At 30.5% G+C, this 17668-nt stretch overlaps 1 protein-coding gene across 5 annotated transcripts in view; it reads left to right on the forward strand.

Moving 5' to 3' along the window:
- LOC143225911 (uncharacterized) overlaps nucleotides 1-17668 on the forward strand; it is a 70580-nt gene that overhangs the window by 12969 nt on the left and 39943 nt on the right. For all 5 annotated transcript variants that reach the window (XM_076456111.1, XM_076456112.1, XM_076456113.1 and 2 more), the window contains 6 exons: nucleotides 101-148; nucleotides 2501-2570; nucleotides 7613-7670; nucleotides 11227-11371; nucleotides 13487-13537; nucleotides 16432-16507. In XM_076456111.1, coding sequence (XP_076312226.1) covers nucleotides 101-148; nucleotides 2501-2570; nucleotides 7613-7670; nucleotides 11227-11371; nucleotides 13487-13537; nucleotides 16432-16507 — 448 coding nt within the window. The remainder of the gene's footprint in view (nucleotides 1-100; nucleotides 149-2500; nucleotides 2571-7612; nucleotides 7671-11226; nucleotides 11372-13486; nucleotides 13538-16431; nucleotides 16508-17668) is intronic.

Consider the following 17668-nt stretch of genomic DNA (forward strand, 5'->3'; position numbering starts at 1 on the left):
ACTGTGATTCTGATGTTTTCAAAGTACTAAAACCATTAAATGCTTTGTTATCAAACTTGTCAAAATTTCATTATATTTATGATGTTTTATTTTTCTTCAGACATCCTTCACATATGAAAACCTGATGCTTGGTAAATATTGTGCTAGAGTAAGTGAATCTTACCTAGTTATACAGTAAGCATTCTAATGTCAGATGTGCTTCATGTAATATCTGAGATCTTTGAACAAATATTTCATTTGATTTAGAGATCTTTGAACAAATATTTCATTTGATTTAGAGATCTTTGAAAAAATATTTCATTTGATTTAAAATTGACATTAGTTAATTTGTGAAAGGTTTAACTGAAGAATTACTGTAGGGATGATGTTTGGCTTACTTATATAACAAAAGGTAACAAAATAATAGATAATAAGAAGATATTGGATACTGGTTGAACATATTCTTGCTAAAACATGTATAAAAAATGTAAACAAACTTAAACAGTGGATTTATGTAAGTATAAGAGATGTTCTGAAAGACTCTTTAATGTATACTTTGGTTTATGTAGATACAAACTGCCTTCTATAATAACTGACCAACAGAATTGTTTAACAAAATATGTGGGATTTATTTGTTATAATAAAGTGGAGTCATTGAAGTAAATGCTACCACTTATAATTACCATAAAAATACAAGCGAAAAAGAAGATAGAAGTGTTTATTTTAACCAATATTCAGAATATACAGTGTTCAGAAAGTCACTGTGCACTTATATATTTATTAACAGACAAAACTGCACAGTAACTCTCCAAACACCCTGTATTTATGTGTGAACAATATTATTCTGGTATATTAAAAAAAGTTGAACTTTACCACAAACTTTACTTTGCTGGAACAAATGCAGTAATTGTGATAATACTTATAAAAAATCATGCAATTAATAATAAATTGACTGGAAAACATGTACAAATTAAAATCATTGGCAATTTGGAACTGAGAATTTTGTAAGCGGTGACAAATAGGAAAATATGCTTGATTTTATTTCTTAAAAGAGTGAAAATAGATAATATTCTATTGTGATATACTCAGGTAAAATGGAAATCAACAAAACAGCTTTCTAAAAATTTTTGTTCAGAACTTAAATAAGTTATATTTGACCAAAGTAAATAGAGACTGACACAGTTTTTTTCACCATGAAGTACAAATCTTTATTAACAAGCAAAACATGGCACGTGAAGTTATTGCAGGACCTTGCATTCTTAATGTATCTTTTAGTTTAGCAGCAATGCCATGAAAACATTTGTAGGCATTCAACACCCATTTTAATTTTTTTTATGAAATTTTCTTACATGAAAATTAATTCAGTGTAAAATATTCCCAACCACATTTTTCTTAAATAAAAAAACAACTGAGATTTTCATAGTTGTGATCACCAACAAAGGCAGAAGCCCTGTGGGTGTGTTCATATTTTGAACATACCCATCTCAGACGTCTGTAAAGGAAACTGACTCAGAAAATCACAAGAATTGAAAGAACAGAGCCATAAGAAAATGTAGTGCAAGATGTAAAGACGAAAAGGCATAGTGTGTTTTCTTGTACCATGGCATTTGGTCAGATTGATACAAACTAAAGATTGTATTCTGTGAAAATCAGTAACATAAAAAAGGTGGCTTGTTAAGATAGGTGTTACTCACTTATGTAAAAATTAAAGAATTAATTTGGTCTAGTTTTGACATAAGTAGTCTAATGAAGAATGTTACTTTGCTTACATGACCACCACACCTCTCCTCATCCTGCAAAGTTTACACACACGAGAACCCTCTAACTGAAACAAAAGTCAATGCTTACAATGTTTGACTTTTGATTAGTATCTCTGCCAGAAAGCAGTATCTGAACAAATATGAATATGTAAAAATAGTTCTGACCTTAAAGAAAACAGATATGATAATATTTTAGTTCACACTTTGCTAGGACTCTCTATATTGCCATGTCACCTACTTAGATAATCAGTCTCTTAATTAAAAAAATTAAAAACCATTGTTTTCTCTGTCTCTCCAAATTTTAAAGTTTATGAAAAAGAGTTTAAAATATTTATGCCCATTGTGTGTTGTACACGTTCAAAAATGCAACTGCATTAGTCTTGACCTTGAGTGACTGTCTGAAGGCAGAGTTTAGAGTAATTAACAGCTGGATACATCGTTCATGTAGGATATCTAACAAGGCACAAAGAACTTCTATTAAAGATTTGTAATATTACATGAATATATTTATAAATAAAAATATTAAAATTTTATATGTTATGAAAGGGTTAAGTTATTATCCTATACTATTAGGTATATAATTCTTATATTTTTAATATAAGAATTCTTACCAGAATATGCAATGATCTTGTATTAGTCAGATTATACACATATATTAAGTTACTCTACCAGTTTGTACATAATGAATGATATATATATATATATATATTATTACAAACAAATCAATTCAGTTATGAAAAGCTATTTTGATTTCTTTGTAGATCTCTCACTATTCTTCATGTAATACAAGATGGTGTACCAATGTTTACATGCCTTTCAGGATAACTGGAGGTGAGTTTTATGGGTATATGTGGGTTTTTAGGTATGTATCTTATTAAAATGTAGGATACGAAGCAACTGTTAATTATTTACTTTTTATTTTCATATATATTGTTGGAAATGTTGTTTTATTGAGTTGCAAATGCCTTATCTCAGAAATCTCTGTTTTTTAGTTTGTTTCCTCAGGTTTAGGCTTATAATACAGTGGTTTGAATCTGGTACTATGACAAAATGGTTAGATTTATTACAAGTAGGTGCCCAATTAAATGAAAGAAAATGTTTGAAATTTTAGCTATTGTATTTACATCTGAATAATTCTACATAGATATCAGAACCAAGTAAGACATATAGATGTAAAGATACCTGCAGTTTGTAATGTAAAATTTTTTGTGTCTTTGGAGTAGTATAATAACACATTTGTTTAAATTTTCCAGATATTTTATGTCCAAATTGAGGTTATGTCTTATTGCAGTGCTAGTGTTAGCTGTTATATGGAAATACAGTAAAATATGATTTTTGCTGCATGGTGTAATTAAAGTGTTTGCAATTTTAAATTGTTTATGTTTGCCAGTTTATATTAAATATAAGATTGTGAAGTGGAAATGAAGTATTCAGTTCTTTAATTTTAATTTCCCATGTTTTTATACTTTGTAAAAAAAATCGTTCATAATTACTCATAAATGCAATATGTATAATGTAATGTAATTAGGAAAGTTTGCTCATTGTTGTACACAGAGAAGTTTAGCAATACACTTTACTAAGTAAATTTAATACTTGCTCTCACTTTTTTTTGGTACTTAATACTTTGATCGTTTGAATCCACCGATTCATGAAAGAAATATAAATCTGAACAAGAAACACTAAGGTAATAAATTGTTCATAATAAAAGTATGTTGTTACAGTGATTTCATGTTATTTTTGTTAATTTATGTGTAAACATGTTGGGTTAAGAGCATGAATTTACTATTTTTTAAAGCCAGTATTAGTAACTAATCTTACATTGTTATAGGGTTCTCAATATCCCAGAACCCCTGAGTATTTCACATGCACAGATTTCCAAGTTCACTCTCCAAAATAGCATCACACCAGTAAATGAGTGCATGGAAATATTGGTTTGTGTGCATGAAAGAAAAAAGTAAAAAACAAGTATTAATTTTAATGTTCTAATTTTGTTACTGACTTTAGAATAATAGTTGATGTCAAACATGTTTACATTTTGAGAAAATATTATAAATTTATATGACTCATGTAAACAATTGCTGAGTTCTTGGAAGCCATGCAGTTTTGTCTGTACAGAAACCTCAATCACATAACTATCAATGAAATAAGAATGCTATCATATTTATTTGCATATTCATGGGCGAGCTGTGAGGTAAGTGACCTGCTAATTAATCATATCTGATTAATCTGGTCTTCATACCTATGCAGTATCGAATCAAAGGAAAGCATGGCCTTAATCAAATCAACAATAAGTTTCTTTGTAAGGTAGTCAGTAATTGATTATGAGTAGTTGTTTAAAAAGTGAATGGTAATCAGTAGTCAGTCTGAATGATGAATGAAAGGATGTTTTCTTGAATGTGTAACTATTATATAATGATCACATAGAAGATTTTATTCATTTTTTTCTTTTGTTTAGACACAGTGAATTATAGTTTCCTTACGACTAAGCTAACATGAAGATTTTTATTGTCATAAAAGAATTAATCTGACCACTAAAGTTAATAACTAAAAAGAATGGTATATTCAGGTAAAAACTGTTTTTTCCTAGAGCAAAGGGATAGGTCCACTAAAAAACAGATCTAACGAGATATTTACTACAGAGTACTAATGTGTTTGTGAATAACCATGCTTTTGAGAATGAAATAAAGAGACAAAACACAGTATTTGTACTTAGTTTACCAATAGGCAGTCACTTTTGCTACTTGGAACTACTTTCTCTCCAAAACTGACTAGCCCAGTATCACCTGCCAGACTAGTGAAACTTGAAGCTTCTTACTTCACAGATGGCATATTTACCAAGCATTTCTTATGTGACTGATCATTCTCATTCAAACAATGCAACCTGTCATTAAAAGATATTGCTGTGTGTTTTGTAGCACAATTAAAAATATCAAAAATATGTCACTCATTGGGAAAACATGTATATCTCTAGAGACTGACAAAGAAACAAATGCTGCTAGAATTAAATCAACCAAACAATTTTATTAAGCATGTATTATGTGAAAACCACAGATACTCAGAGTAACTAATAAATTTAGAGTAATGCCATATTAATATAAAAAGTCTGAAAATGTGTGGTATTTTTATACACCGAAATAATATTGTTAACTGTTGAGGGGTGCATGGGTTGTACTAATCAATAATTAACATCACCCATATTCAAGAAGCAGTCAAAAGTTTTTTAAAAAAATTGGTCTAATGCTAAAGTAGGAATTTAGGCAGGACATTGTGTGTTTTAAAACACGTCATTCATTACTTTTAGTCCCCCACTAGTACAGCGGTAAGTCTACAGATTTATAATGCTAAAATCAGGGGTTTGATTCCCCTCTGTGGGTTCAACAGATATCGTGATGTGGCTTTGCTATAAGAAAAACACACAAACACACATTATTTTCGTATTTGAAAATTCTGGGTTAAAACACTTTTTGCTAATAGTAATGTACAGTTTCAAGTAATGCGTGTGTGTGTGTGTGTGTATTTCTATATATATTTGGCTCATAATATATGCACACATAAAAATAGATATAGATAAGTACATTTTCTCATGTCCCTCAACTGAGTCTGCTCTTTGTTTTATGTGGAATGCAGAATCTATTTTGCATTCCTGATTTTTATCTTGATACTTCAGTTCTTATTTTAGGTCAGATAACAAGATGGTTAGTCAGTGGTGTATTTAAGGTTCTGTGGGCCCAGAATCTAATAATGTTTGTGGGTCCTACATCTCATGTAATTTTACATAGAATAAAATTATCAATGTGTCCCCATTAAGACCATGGGCCCTGGGGCTTAGCTCCCTCTAGCCCCTATCTAAATACACCACTGTGTTTAGTTATTTTTCAAGTAATCAAGAATGAGAGTCTAAAGGAGAGAAAATTATTATAGTCACTGAGTTGTGTTTGAATTCAGAATAACAGATATTGTTTGTTTCAAATATGTAAAGTAACAAGGTTACTTATAAAATTGTATAAAACAGTTTGAAAGACTAGATGCACATTTTCGAGGAAAAATTATAATTGCTGCTGTCAGTGACTTATAATTGTTTGAATTCAATTATATTTATATGGGTGTGACTTCATAAAGTATCAATATTCTCAACACCAGATAATTTATCATGCTAAGTATTTTATTTAGTACAAGGTGAAGCTATTTAATTTTTGTTATTGGTGGTATTTTAAACTCTTGCCATCAGGAAACTTGTTGGAAAGAGTCTGAATTCCGTTTATGCTAAATATTTTAATTTTATATATCTGATGGACTTGTTGGATTGGGGTTTCAAGAATATAAGATTAGAGACATGTTACTACTGAATGCACTCCCCGCTAGTACAGCAGTATGTCTCCGGATTTACAATATTAAAATTAGGCGTTCGATTCCCCTCGGTGGGCTCAGCAGATAACCCAATGTGGCTTTGCTATAAGAAAACACACACACTAATGAATGTGCCTTAGGCTTTTGCTGTTAGTGAACCATGAGTAACGTTTAGTCCTGCTACAGAAAGTTCAGTACATTATATTAAAATCAGCAAGTCGTAACACCAACGTTCAGTTTAAAGTGATAGTGGAATGACCCTTAATCAGAACAACAGTTTGACATTTTTTCTGTAATGTGATTTCACTGAAAACTGATTATTTTTGGAAAGTATATGTAATAGCCTTTTGTGAAACAAAATGTTTATACACTTAGCACATAAACATGTCTTCAGACCAGAAGTTTTGAACTTTCAAAATAGTGATATCTCTTGTACTTGACTGTAGTGCTCAAGTCAATAATACACAACATAATAAAAAATGTTCTCTCAAAAACTAAAACAAGTTGCTTCCACAATATATCCTGGAAAGGAAAAACTGATCATAGAAAACTGCATGAATGGTAGTTAGCTGGAGGAAAGAGTCAGAATGTGGTGCCACTTGACTAAAGATATGTGTATATAAAAATAATTGGAATAATATTGTACCATTTTCTACCAGTTACTGGGTAAAAATTCTGAATGTGGTACATGACATGTTGCAGAAATTTTTTGAAGGAATTCTTGATTATCACTGGATGCTGTTCAAGGGCAAGTTAGCAAACAGGAGAGTAAATACAAAGGTCAAGACCAGTGGTTGGAATCATTTGTGCCAGGGAGAAATACCAGCATTTTCTGCAGCAGGGACCAACAGAGTATTGATTCATTAGGATAAGACTAAAGTACTTTAAACAAGTATTCATGTTATTCCACACTGTCCAAGTTGCTAAATGCAATCTATATTGATTTGTTTGCAATCAGACTTTTGAAATAGGTGCTGGAAAGTATAATTTTTTACACTAGATGACTGATGAAAAACGAGCTGGTAGGAGTTATGTGTGCTTTGAACATTACAGCCTTATGGTGGAAATTTGAAATGTAAACTATACTACAGAGCTACTGTCAAGATGAATAGTCATCACACAGAACATGACCAGACATAGCAACATGGTGTGTAATGAGGTGGTGAGGCTCCAAAGTCATTTTAACACAATGCAGTGAACCCTTTGTGTTTGTTTAACAGCACCTACCTCAGCGGGTAGGTGTTGTTGACTGGTAAGTAGTAGATAGAGTTATACCCAATCTGGCTGTTTAGCCCACTAATAAGATTAAAGTGTCATTCAGATAACAAAATAAAACAGACAGACTATTATGACATGGTTAAGTTTAACTAATAATGGTTGATCTCAGAAGCAGTTCAAGAAAAATTTCATTTGGTACAGTTTTTGAAGATGATTTAGTGTTGGCTGATGGTATCTTGTGGCTGTCCTAGTGTTATTCATGTATTTATTATAGAAAGATCATTATTCTTCATTGTAATTTTTTTCAGAAAACATAGAAAGTTGCAACAATGAATGGACTGCTAAGGTTTCATCAAAACAGATCAGGTAGGAATATTTCTTTCTTTTTCAATAAGGAAAGAAAGCACTGCTTGTTTTTAGGTTAATTTTTAAATGCAATATTTGAATAAAAAAGAATTACTCTAATTTAATTATGTGATAGATTTTATTTCTTTCTTATGATTACTTTCAGTGGAAATTAAACAGGCTTACAGTGATAAAAATCAAGTCATAGTAATATGCATGGTGGGAAGATCCCTGATAGCCCAGTGTGTAACCTTAAACTTAGCAACAACTAGAAAAAAAATTTCTTATGGAAATTTATCTTCTTGTTCTTATTAGATTATATTTGTATTTTGTTTACTACACCATATTACAAAAACAGTAACATAAAACTTTTGGGTATCTTAAGAAAGAGCTTGAATTTATAAGTGAAAGTGAGTTTATGTTTGTCTTTAACTATAACTATGACTGTGTTGCTAGTATTTTTAATGAACTTATGGTATACGTCTGGTGAAACTGACCACCTCCACTCTTGTAGAGAAGCTTTATGTAATCAGATATTATGGTCTGTTTTTTCTACTCCTCAGTTGTTGTTTTTAAGCTATTTAGTTGAAGGACTGGGCTGGCTAAGGGAGCTTTTGAGTATCATTTGTCTCAAACTATTGCTGAACATAGTGTTGAGGTGTGACAAGATGTTTTATTATACTAGACAATGCATTATTTTTTTCCATAAATGTAAACAGTGCAACTGTTCAGAATATCACATTACCTTTTTAACCAATCATCAACAGACTGAATACAAATTGTCAAGAGCCATGATGGTATCTCCAGTACTATAATAATCGGCAGGACACACACAGTCACATTCAAATTTTTCTGTAGCCTGCAATTAAATCTAGACTAATTCGTACGAGACAGGTAATGTTTAGCAGGAATTACCATTACTCTAGAGGATTTTTATTTTACTCTGTTTCAGTGCAACCATCACCATGAGAACATAGCAGGTATAAGTAGCATTAAGAGCTCCAGATTGTGAAATACAGTAGCAGGCACTCCCTCTACATATTGGATGAGCTAGCTTGCAATACTGAACTTTACAAACTCTTCAATGTTTGATTTACTACCAGATAAGACGTTAATTTTAACAACACATTTTAGAGTATGTGTGGACCAAAAAGTGATTAATTTTTTAATGGCTGAGATAGTTTTCTTATTATAACTATATACTGTTCTATTATTTTTTCTGATGTTCTGTGGTACCTTATGTTTTATTATAATGCAATCTTATAAACATTTCTTAGGCTTAATTTTTTATATTTTTGTTGAGTTAGTCTTTTTATTTTCATATTTGACATTTGTTTTAAATATAAAAATTGCCAAAATAACATTTTGTAAGCCTTTTCTTTAGGACATGATAGCTATATTTTGTGTTGTAATAAAGCATTTTATTTCTATAGTGATTTTGTCTGCACTCTAATTATATCAAAATAAATTAAGCTTAATGTTTGTCCTGCATGGGTTAGTGTAACTATACTTTGTGTATTTAATTGTATATCCATATCACGGCATTAGCTTTATCCACTCTTGTCTTGCACTGTATCTTACTTTCCATCTTGAATAACTTTTTTAAGAAACGTTACTTCCTTCATTAAAGTGCATACATTAAAAAGAAGAGGCATCATCAAACATCATTGTAACTTCTTTTTGGAAAAGATACCAATTGAAATAATACCCCTTGAGGTGCATTTCTGTACATGGCGAGAGGACCTGTATTTTCCATTTACCTCCTCTGTGATCTGAACATCCATCAATGTGTTCACTATGCAAGGTGACCCTTCAAGCAAAGGAGAGGATTTTGGTGATTGAGTGGTGTCTCTGGCACTGCATCACACCACTTTGGCCTTGAATTACTGTAGACGGGTGGTTCCCCAGGTTCAGTCAGCTCATCCTGTTGGACTAGGATCAACTGAGTACCAGTGTTGGTTGTTCTCATTGGGTGTTGTGATCATCATGTCTGATGCTGGTGTTTGGGTATAGTGCTCATGAAACTATGGAATTGCTGCAGTTTCTTTTCTTGACATTGTAGTGTATTCCCTCATAGGACTTCATGGTGAGTTGGGGTCAGTGAGTACTGAATATGTTTTTTTATTATGTTTCCTCCATAGCTTGGTGAGAGCTTTTCTTGTGCATCCAGCACTTCTGTTTCTTCATTTACCTTCTTGACCATCCAGTCTCAAGCAGAGTAATCACTGCTTTCCTATAGGGCTGATTGTATCTACAAATACAATCATACCTGTACACTGGTGAAACTCAAAGTTGCTCTTCATCGGTCTGGCAATACATCAGTCAGACCTGATGATGTTCCTTATGAGATGCTGCACTATCTCTCTCCTGCCTCTCTTGCTATTCTTCTGGTTGTTTTTAACCAGATCTCACAGAACGTTTTTCCTGATGTTTGGTACCAGGCTATTATCTTCCCTTTCTCCAAGCTTGGGAAGGACCCCAAGATTCATTCTGATTATTGTCCAGTTACTTTGACTAGCTGTCTCTAAAAGGTCTTATTTGGTTCCTTGAATTAAACAACCTCCTCTCGCTCACCCAGCATGGGTTCTGTCAACAGCTCTCCACTGTGGAACACCTGATTTGACTTGAAAACTAGATCAGGGAAGCTTTCCTCAAGAGAGATAACATCTCGTTTACATGTTCTTTGACCATGAGAAGGCTCATGACACTATATGGATGAATGGAATTTTTTGGGAACTCCACTCTTATAGGCTGCATGGCCATTTGCCCATTTTTACTCAGGACTTTTCAGTGGGAAGATAATTTCAAGTCTGTGTGGGTTTGGGTCTTTGCAAATTTTTTACACAAGAACTTGGAGTCCCTCAGGGCTGTGTTTTGAGTGCCACACCTTTTAGTATTAAGATTAATGTTATAACTACACAACTTCTTTATACTGTTGCAAATGGGCTCTATGTCAATGACTTTTACATCTCCTGTTTGTCATTGAACATGAGGTTTATTAAGTGACAGCTTCAAACTGCTCTCGTTTGTTGAAGTGGACCACATCAACTGGTTTTACTTTTTATTTTCCTAAAACCATTTGCTGATATTTTTTCCATCTATGATGTTGTTCTTTCTTTGGTTTTACTGTCATGGTGTTGTTACAATGCTGAACAATGGCACCCTTTTAGAGACATGTTTTTTAAAGGTTTAGCCTTGATATTGGATGTTGTCATTGGCAGTGGTGACAGTGTCCAACTTAATTGTCTTTTAAAATTTTGACAAGCCATTGGTCTTCTGAATTTTATTGAAATCTTTTATCTGAAGTTTGGACATTGTTTAGTTTTAAATTAATTTATTTTTGCATTTTATAACAGTTTCACATTTCCAGTTGTTTGATGCAGATAGCCTAGTTGCTTTGCACCAGAAATTGCCAAACAACAACAGTAGAAAAATATATCATACTTTACACATTTTATTGCATTCATAAATATGGCATTTTATTTTTCAGTTATTAACAACATGGGATGGGCATGATAATTTCCTTAGTTTGAGCTTTTATTATTTTGTTAACATGTTGTGTTGAAATTGTTTACAGGTCTGGAATAGTTTTGACAGTTGGAAATATGTTGAAAAGATGCCAGTTTTATGAATTTTCCATTGAAATTTTCAACGATGATCATACTTGTAATATGAGTGAAACAAATTCAGGTTCTCTTATTATGGAAATTAAGAAGATTAAGGTAAAGTTCTTCAAAAATTGTTATTTGAAGGTGATGTTGATGTAAGTGCATGTATTGTAAAATCTTGTAAACTTTTTTAAAATTAGGATGTGTGGTTAACCATTTTAAGTATTAACTGTGAGTACAAAGAAAAGTTATCTTTTAATTAAAATACAATTATACTGACTAGATAGAGCAATAAGTTGGTTAAACTAAAGCATTTACATTTACAGGTCTACTGTTGAGAATTTGTTCAGCTAACTAAAATATCCTTTGAAGACATTGTCCTTGTACTTGGGTATTACATGCGTGTTGTTATTTAATAGTATCAGCTAAATAAAATAACTTCTTTTCTTCATGTTGGAACAAAAAAGAAAACATTTAAAAAAAACTTGTTTGAGTTTTCCAATAAGCAGGCTTACCTCACAAATATATAAATTGTCTTTAATTTGAATATAGTTTAGATCTAAAGGAAATGGTCATAAAGGTTGATATGAATACTGTGCTATAAACCAGTGTGTATTTTTGAAATTTGCAAAAATCCTTGCCCATTATGAGGATTTACATAATAACAGAAGCAGAGTTAATTTGAATTTGAAGTTTTTGTATTTATATACACACACTTAAATAAATTACTTTATCAACATTTTTTGTGTTTATTAAATCAACACTATAAACAGTAGTTATTCTGTCTGTAGCTCACTGTTGCAAATAAGCAAGCAGTTTCAAGAAAAAATATACATTATATTCTTCATACTAGAAAATAGATTGAAACAGTATCATCTTTATTTGATTTAATGCTGTATTTTGCACATACGTTTTGCATAAAAATGTTACTTACTCATTACAAACATCTTTCTTTAATGTGTCCATTGGAGTGCATAGAAGAAACTGTTAAAATCTTTATAATGATATAACAGTAGGTCCACATACAATACACATTTATTTTAAGATTAATTTTTGTAATTTTTCAAAATAAAATTAAACTTGAATGAAACATTGTTTTTATAATTCAGGAACTCCTGTATAATTTATGCATCTTGGTTGTAAGTCATGTTATGTATGAGTTGTTGTTGTAGTATCTAAACCTTACATATTCAGCATTTACTGTGAATCATTTACAGTGAGGTGAATTACTACAATCCTTGGTTGTGACATGTTGCAAAATTATTTAATTTTTGACTCAAAACACTCGTTAAAGTTCTTTGTTCTACATTTATGTTACACATTTCAGGCAAATTATGTATAAGATATTTGTACATTGAAGTTTATATGAATTGTTGCAACTAATTTCATCATAGTAGAAGTCGGAGTTTCAATAGCTCTAATGTATGGAACATAACATTCTTGAATAGTAGTTTCTTGGAGTTAATATTAAAACATTTTCTTAATTAATATATCAATACAATGAAATTGAACATATTTATCAAGTTCTTCCTATTTTATACACTGTCATGTAGATAAAAATCATAATACGTATACACACATATGAGTATGTATATCGTGCACTTTTTACAAATAGAGAAAGGTGGAATTTTTTTTCCAATAACAGAATGCTATCTTTAATCCAAAAACCTATTTTGCACTTTGTCTTATGTATTTTTAAATTTTGTTAGTTTTTACAATTATTCACTGTAAAGCAATTTTTTTTATTAAATAAAAATGTAACATCACACACAGTCTGATCTGTTTTTTTCAGGTTACATTAATTTTTTTTAGAGAAGAGAGTAGAAAGCACATGAAATATAGTCATGAGAGTCCAAGACTGGAAATTCTGAGTTAATGTTCAGTGATAAATTATTGCAGTTTTTAGTTTGATTTAGCTAAGTACATTGTGTTATTTTAATATTATATGTAAACAAAAATTATAAACAAATTTGATGATTCAATGTATGTATTCTATAAGTTATAATAGAATTGTTCTTGAGTAAGTATTGTTTTAAAATGTTCCATGTTGATACTTGGATTGCATGTAGCCATTAGAGTAAGTAGAAATTTTTAGGACCTGTTTGAATTACAAAAAGTATGTGTTCAATGAGAAAATGCTTTCAATGAACTTTTAATATTAAAACTTTATTACAAGTTACCCTCATGGAAAATTTTGTTTTAATTTCCTGTTGTTTTTTTATATTTCAGGATACAACTTTCATAATAAGAAATTTGTCTTCAGGTCACTATTGTGCAAGGGTAAGTGTGTTGACTACTCTCTTTTTGTAATGTAATTTATCAAGTTACTTTGTTGAAGAATTAATTGTTTTATCTTTATTATAATTGGTATTTGTTGATATGTATAAGTTACATTTTCACTTTGATTTCATTATTTGATTAAATATTATGATTAAATGGTATGGAAGAATTTACTTGAGTTCTTATAACCCCTCCCAGAAATTCTCAAAACTACTGTCATGTCGTACAGAATATTCCAAAAATAAAAAGTGACAGTATGGTGTATTTATATATGTAATATTTTTGAATATTCACAGTAATGTGGAATTCTCCAAAATCTTCCAGAATGTGCTGAAGTATATCATAATAATATGTTAGAGCATTCCAGAATAATATATAACTTTCCAGAATTGTGTAAAGAATATTATGGAACTTACTCAGAGTATGCTGATATAATGTTAACTACAAGGTAATACTTTAGCTAATTTGAGCAACCCATAAATGTTATTCTATAGTGATTAAACTTGGGGATGGAGGAAGTATTGTAAATCAAAACTTTCAAATTAAGGACCACCCTAGTAGGTGTAATGTAATAACTGTTTTTTGTTTATTATTTTTTAATTTATTTTTGGATTATAACAAACTAATATAATTAGTCAAATGTTTGGATTTGTTGTTTTTAACACAGTCCTTTCTTTTGATTTTATTTACTTAACTTTATTAGTATTAATTTTCTCTAACATATATTTATTATCTATATATATAACAGGCTAATGTTCATTTGTCCACAAAACTTCCACAGTTTAAGTCTGACTTGGATAACGTTTTGCATGATAACAACTTTATATCATATCAAAATAAAAAAAAATTTTATTAAATAGATTCTCACAAAACTTAAAATAACAACAGGACTTTATAACATTATTTCCTAATTCACTTCCTTAATGGAGAAATGGTACTTTTTACTTTTTTAATAATGTACATTATTTTTGTAGATGTATTATTATTATTATTATCAACACAATAATTTAAAAAAATAAAACCTAAATTGGTAGTAAATTGAGTTTAATTCAGAATTTCAAAATGAGTTTTTTTAGTGATATTTCTGGAAAAAAAATGACATTTTTTGCTTGAGAATCTAAATATAAACTATGAATTGAATTGTTCTTTGACCAAAGAAATCACAACTACTTTGTACATAGTTTATTGCTTACATACTTGCAGAAATTTTGTATTAACTCGATCTTTATAAGCTAAGCATGTATTTTGTCACTTCACTGTAAGTACAATGCCCAAAATTATCAAACAGAAAATTAACTTATCATGGAGAAAGTCTGGAACTTTAAGAATGAGAATGATATGTTAGGATGCAGATTACAGAAAAAAAAAAAGCAGGAAAGAGAGAGACTTGCTCATTAAGTTATGAGGCAAGATCCAGTGAGAAGCTAGAAACAAACCTGAAATACAAGTTTGTTTTAAGCACATGAAATTGATCCCTAAGATACAGTTCAAATAATAAGGAGCAGTTTTGTGACAGAGAAGCACATCTTTCAGCTTGCCAAAATCCTGACTGAACAGCTGTCTATGGAGTGGCATTTCTGCTAGTACTTGCATAAAATATATGATAAAATCTTTGAATTCATTATGTTTGGTATTAAGATGGTGGAGAGAGTTAATTTTTTTAATATGATTCACAGTTTCTGCAATCTAACATTACAATCATTAGCTTGTTATTTAGCAAATTTATGTTGATAATTAAAATTTTTGCTTGGCTGTCCGAAATGAGCTTGGATAAAGTATGTTTTCAGAGTTTTATATGTGGGAAAAAAGTTTACACACAGTTGAATGAAAAATATTTTATTTAAAATATGCCATATTAATGTAGTTTTGTAATCACATTTCTAATAATTGAAACTTTCTTTATGAATGAATATTTAATACATTATAGGGTGGAAGGATATTTTATGTATGCTATCATAGGAACACATGATATCTTACACCTTACATAATTCTTATTGCCTTAAAGTATATGAGTTTTGAACAAAATAGAAGGTGGATTTCACCAAAATAATGTAACTATTTTATTATCGTCATTACATTATGTACATTGTACTAGAACTCAGTTTTCTATTTATACAATATTAGTAAAATAACTGAATTTAGTTGTTACTAAAGTTTGCTGTTTTCACATAAAAGTTCCAGTTGAAAACTCCTAAAACCTAGTGCCAAATGATGTCTGTGGCTAGGAGGCTTGCATACATTTTTGATGTTGTGAAGAGATTGGTTAAAACAATGCATAATACTATCAATGAAAGTAATAATCTTGATAAAATAAAAAGAAAGAAAAATTTAGACACAACAGTTGTGTAATATATTTACAAAAATATTTTGAACTGATCTACAGTATATATATTTACACATTTTATAAGGCTTTGAAAATAAAGTCTGGAATGTTATGTTTTTGAAACAAAAGTACTTAAAAACATGAGTCTAAGTACACCCATTGTGGGATATGATACTAAAAATGATCCAACATATTCCACTAATTCCAAAGAATGTTCCCAGTCAATAAATAAGAGAGTGAAGACAAAAGTGTGTATGTTAAAGAATGTACCCAAGATTAGTGGAATGTGCTGTATGATATAGAGAGCTCATAAGGCTTGATTAAGGATTAAAATAAATTATAAATACTGCAAAACAAGACCTAATCAGTAAACTGCTGAAAATAAAATAAAACAAACAAAACCATACATGAAAAATAATAAAGTAAAATAACAAACTCGGGTGCTTTCTTAAAGAAATGAGGTATAATTATGTAGGTATTGTATGAATAATTTTTAATAATGTAAAGAGATGTTTATATATTTGGATATTTATAGCCAACTTATACTCAGATTACCTTTTTTTTTTTTCAGATCAAAGCATTTCACCCTAAGTGTTCATCAGATGATGCCTGCCGATACTTTTATCATTCTTTTGAAATTAACAAAGGTGAGAATTCTGTTCGTTATTGAAAAATATTATTAAAGCAGATTAGTCACTATCAGAGTAGAATTACATTTTGACTGTTGCAAAATTAAAGACGTACATCAAGGATATTGACTTTACAACATTATGTCACGGCTACAATTTACTATTATTACATTGTATAGTTAATATTGGAGTTTTTATTACTGCATTATTTAGACTTAACAAGAGTGTACAGTTATCCATTTATTTAGTTATCACTTGAGTTACTGTTTGGTTATTACTGAAGTTTACTATTTTCACATGGTGGTTTTAATAGCTGTTCTTGCTTCTGGTAAATATTGTTTTGATTGATTAAAACCTAACACTTTTTTTTTCAGTAACATTCAAATGTGTATGTAAACATAGTCTCAACTTTGATTATGTTGCTTTGTAAAAAAACATACAGGTTTTCAGTATTGTATTACATTGTTTAATCAAAATAAGTACCATTTGCTTCAACATACTTTTGCTAACGTGTAATGATGCCATTTGTGCCCCTGCTATAAAAATCAGAGTTTCTATGGTCAATGAACTCCCTGAAAGCTTTTTTTGCAGCTGCCTGGTTTTGAAAGCATTTATTGTTCAAAAAGTTGTCAAAGTGCTTGAAAAAATGAAAGGGGAAAGATCTTAGGAATAAGGTGGGTGAGGCAGAACTTTTATACCCAATTCATTCAATTTTTAGAGCATAATCCTTGACACGTGGGTACAAGCATTGTCATGAAGAAGAATAGGGCTCCTTTGATTGACCAAAACTGGTTGTTTCTTGCACAATTCATAATGCATTTTGGTCAATACTTGGCAGTATTTGTCTGCTGTGATTGTTTCCCCTGAATTCAAAAAGTTGTAATGAATGAAACTGGTCATAGTCCATCATACAATCACCATGACCTTTTTTGGCAAAACCTGAGCTCTGGGAAATGCTTTGGGGCTGTTTTGTGATCTAGCCTTGTACATATCTTTTCTGATTGCTGTACAGAATCCACTTTTCATTGCATGTCACTATCTGTTCAAGAAATGGATCATTTAAGTTCCACAATAGAGCAGGTCTCATAACACCAATTTTGTTGATCTTCATTCAGCTCATGGGGAACCCACTTATCCAACTTTTTTGTCTTTCATATTACACATATGTGGTTGGCAATG

Source organism: Tachypleus tridentatus, chromosome 9 (genome assembly GCF_004210375.1).
Source record: "Tachypleus tridentatus isolate NWPU-2018 chromosome 9, ASM421037v1, whole genome shotgun sequence".
NCBI lineage: Eukaryota > Metazoa > Arthropoda > Merostomata > Xiphosura > Limulidae > Tachypleus > Tachypleus tridentatus.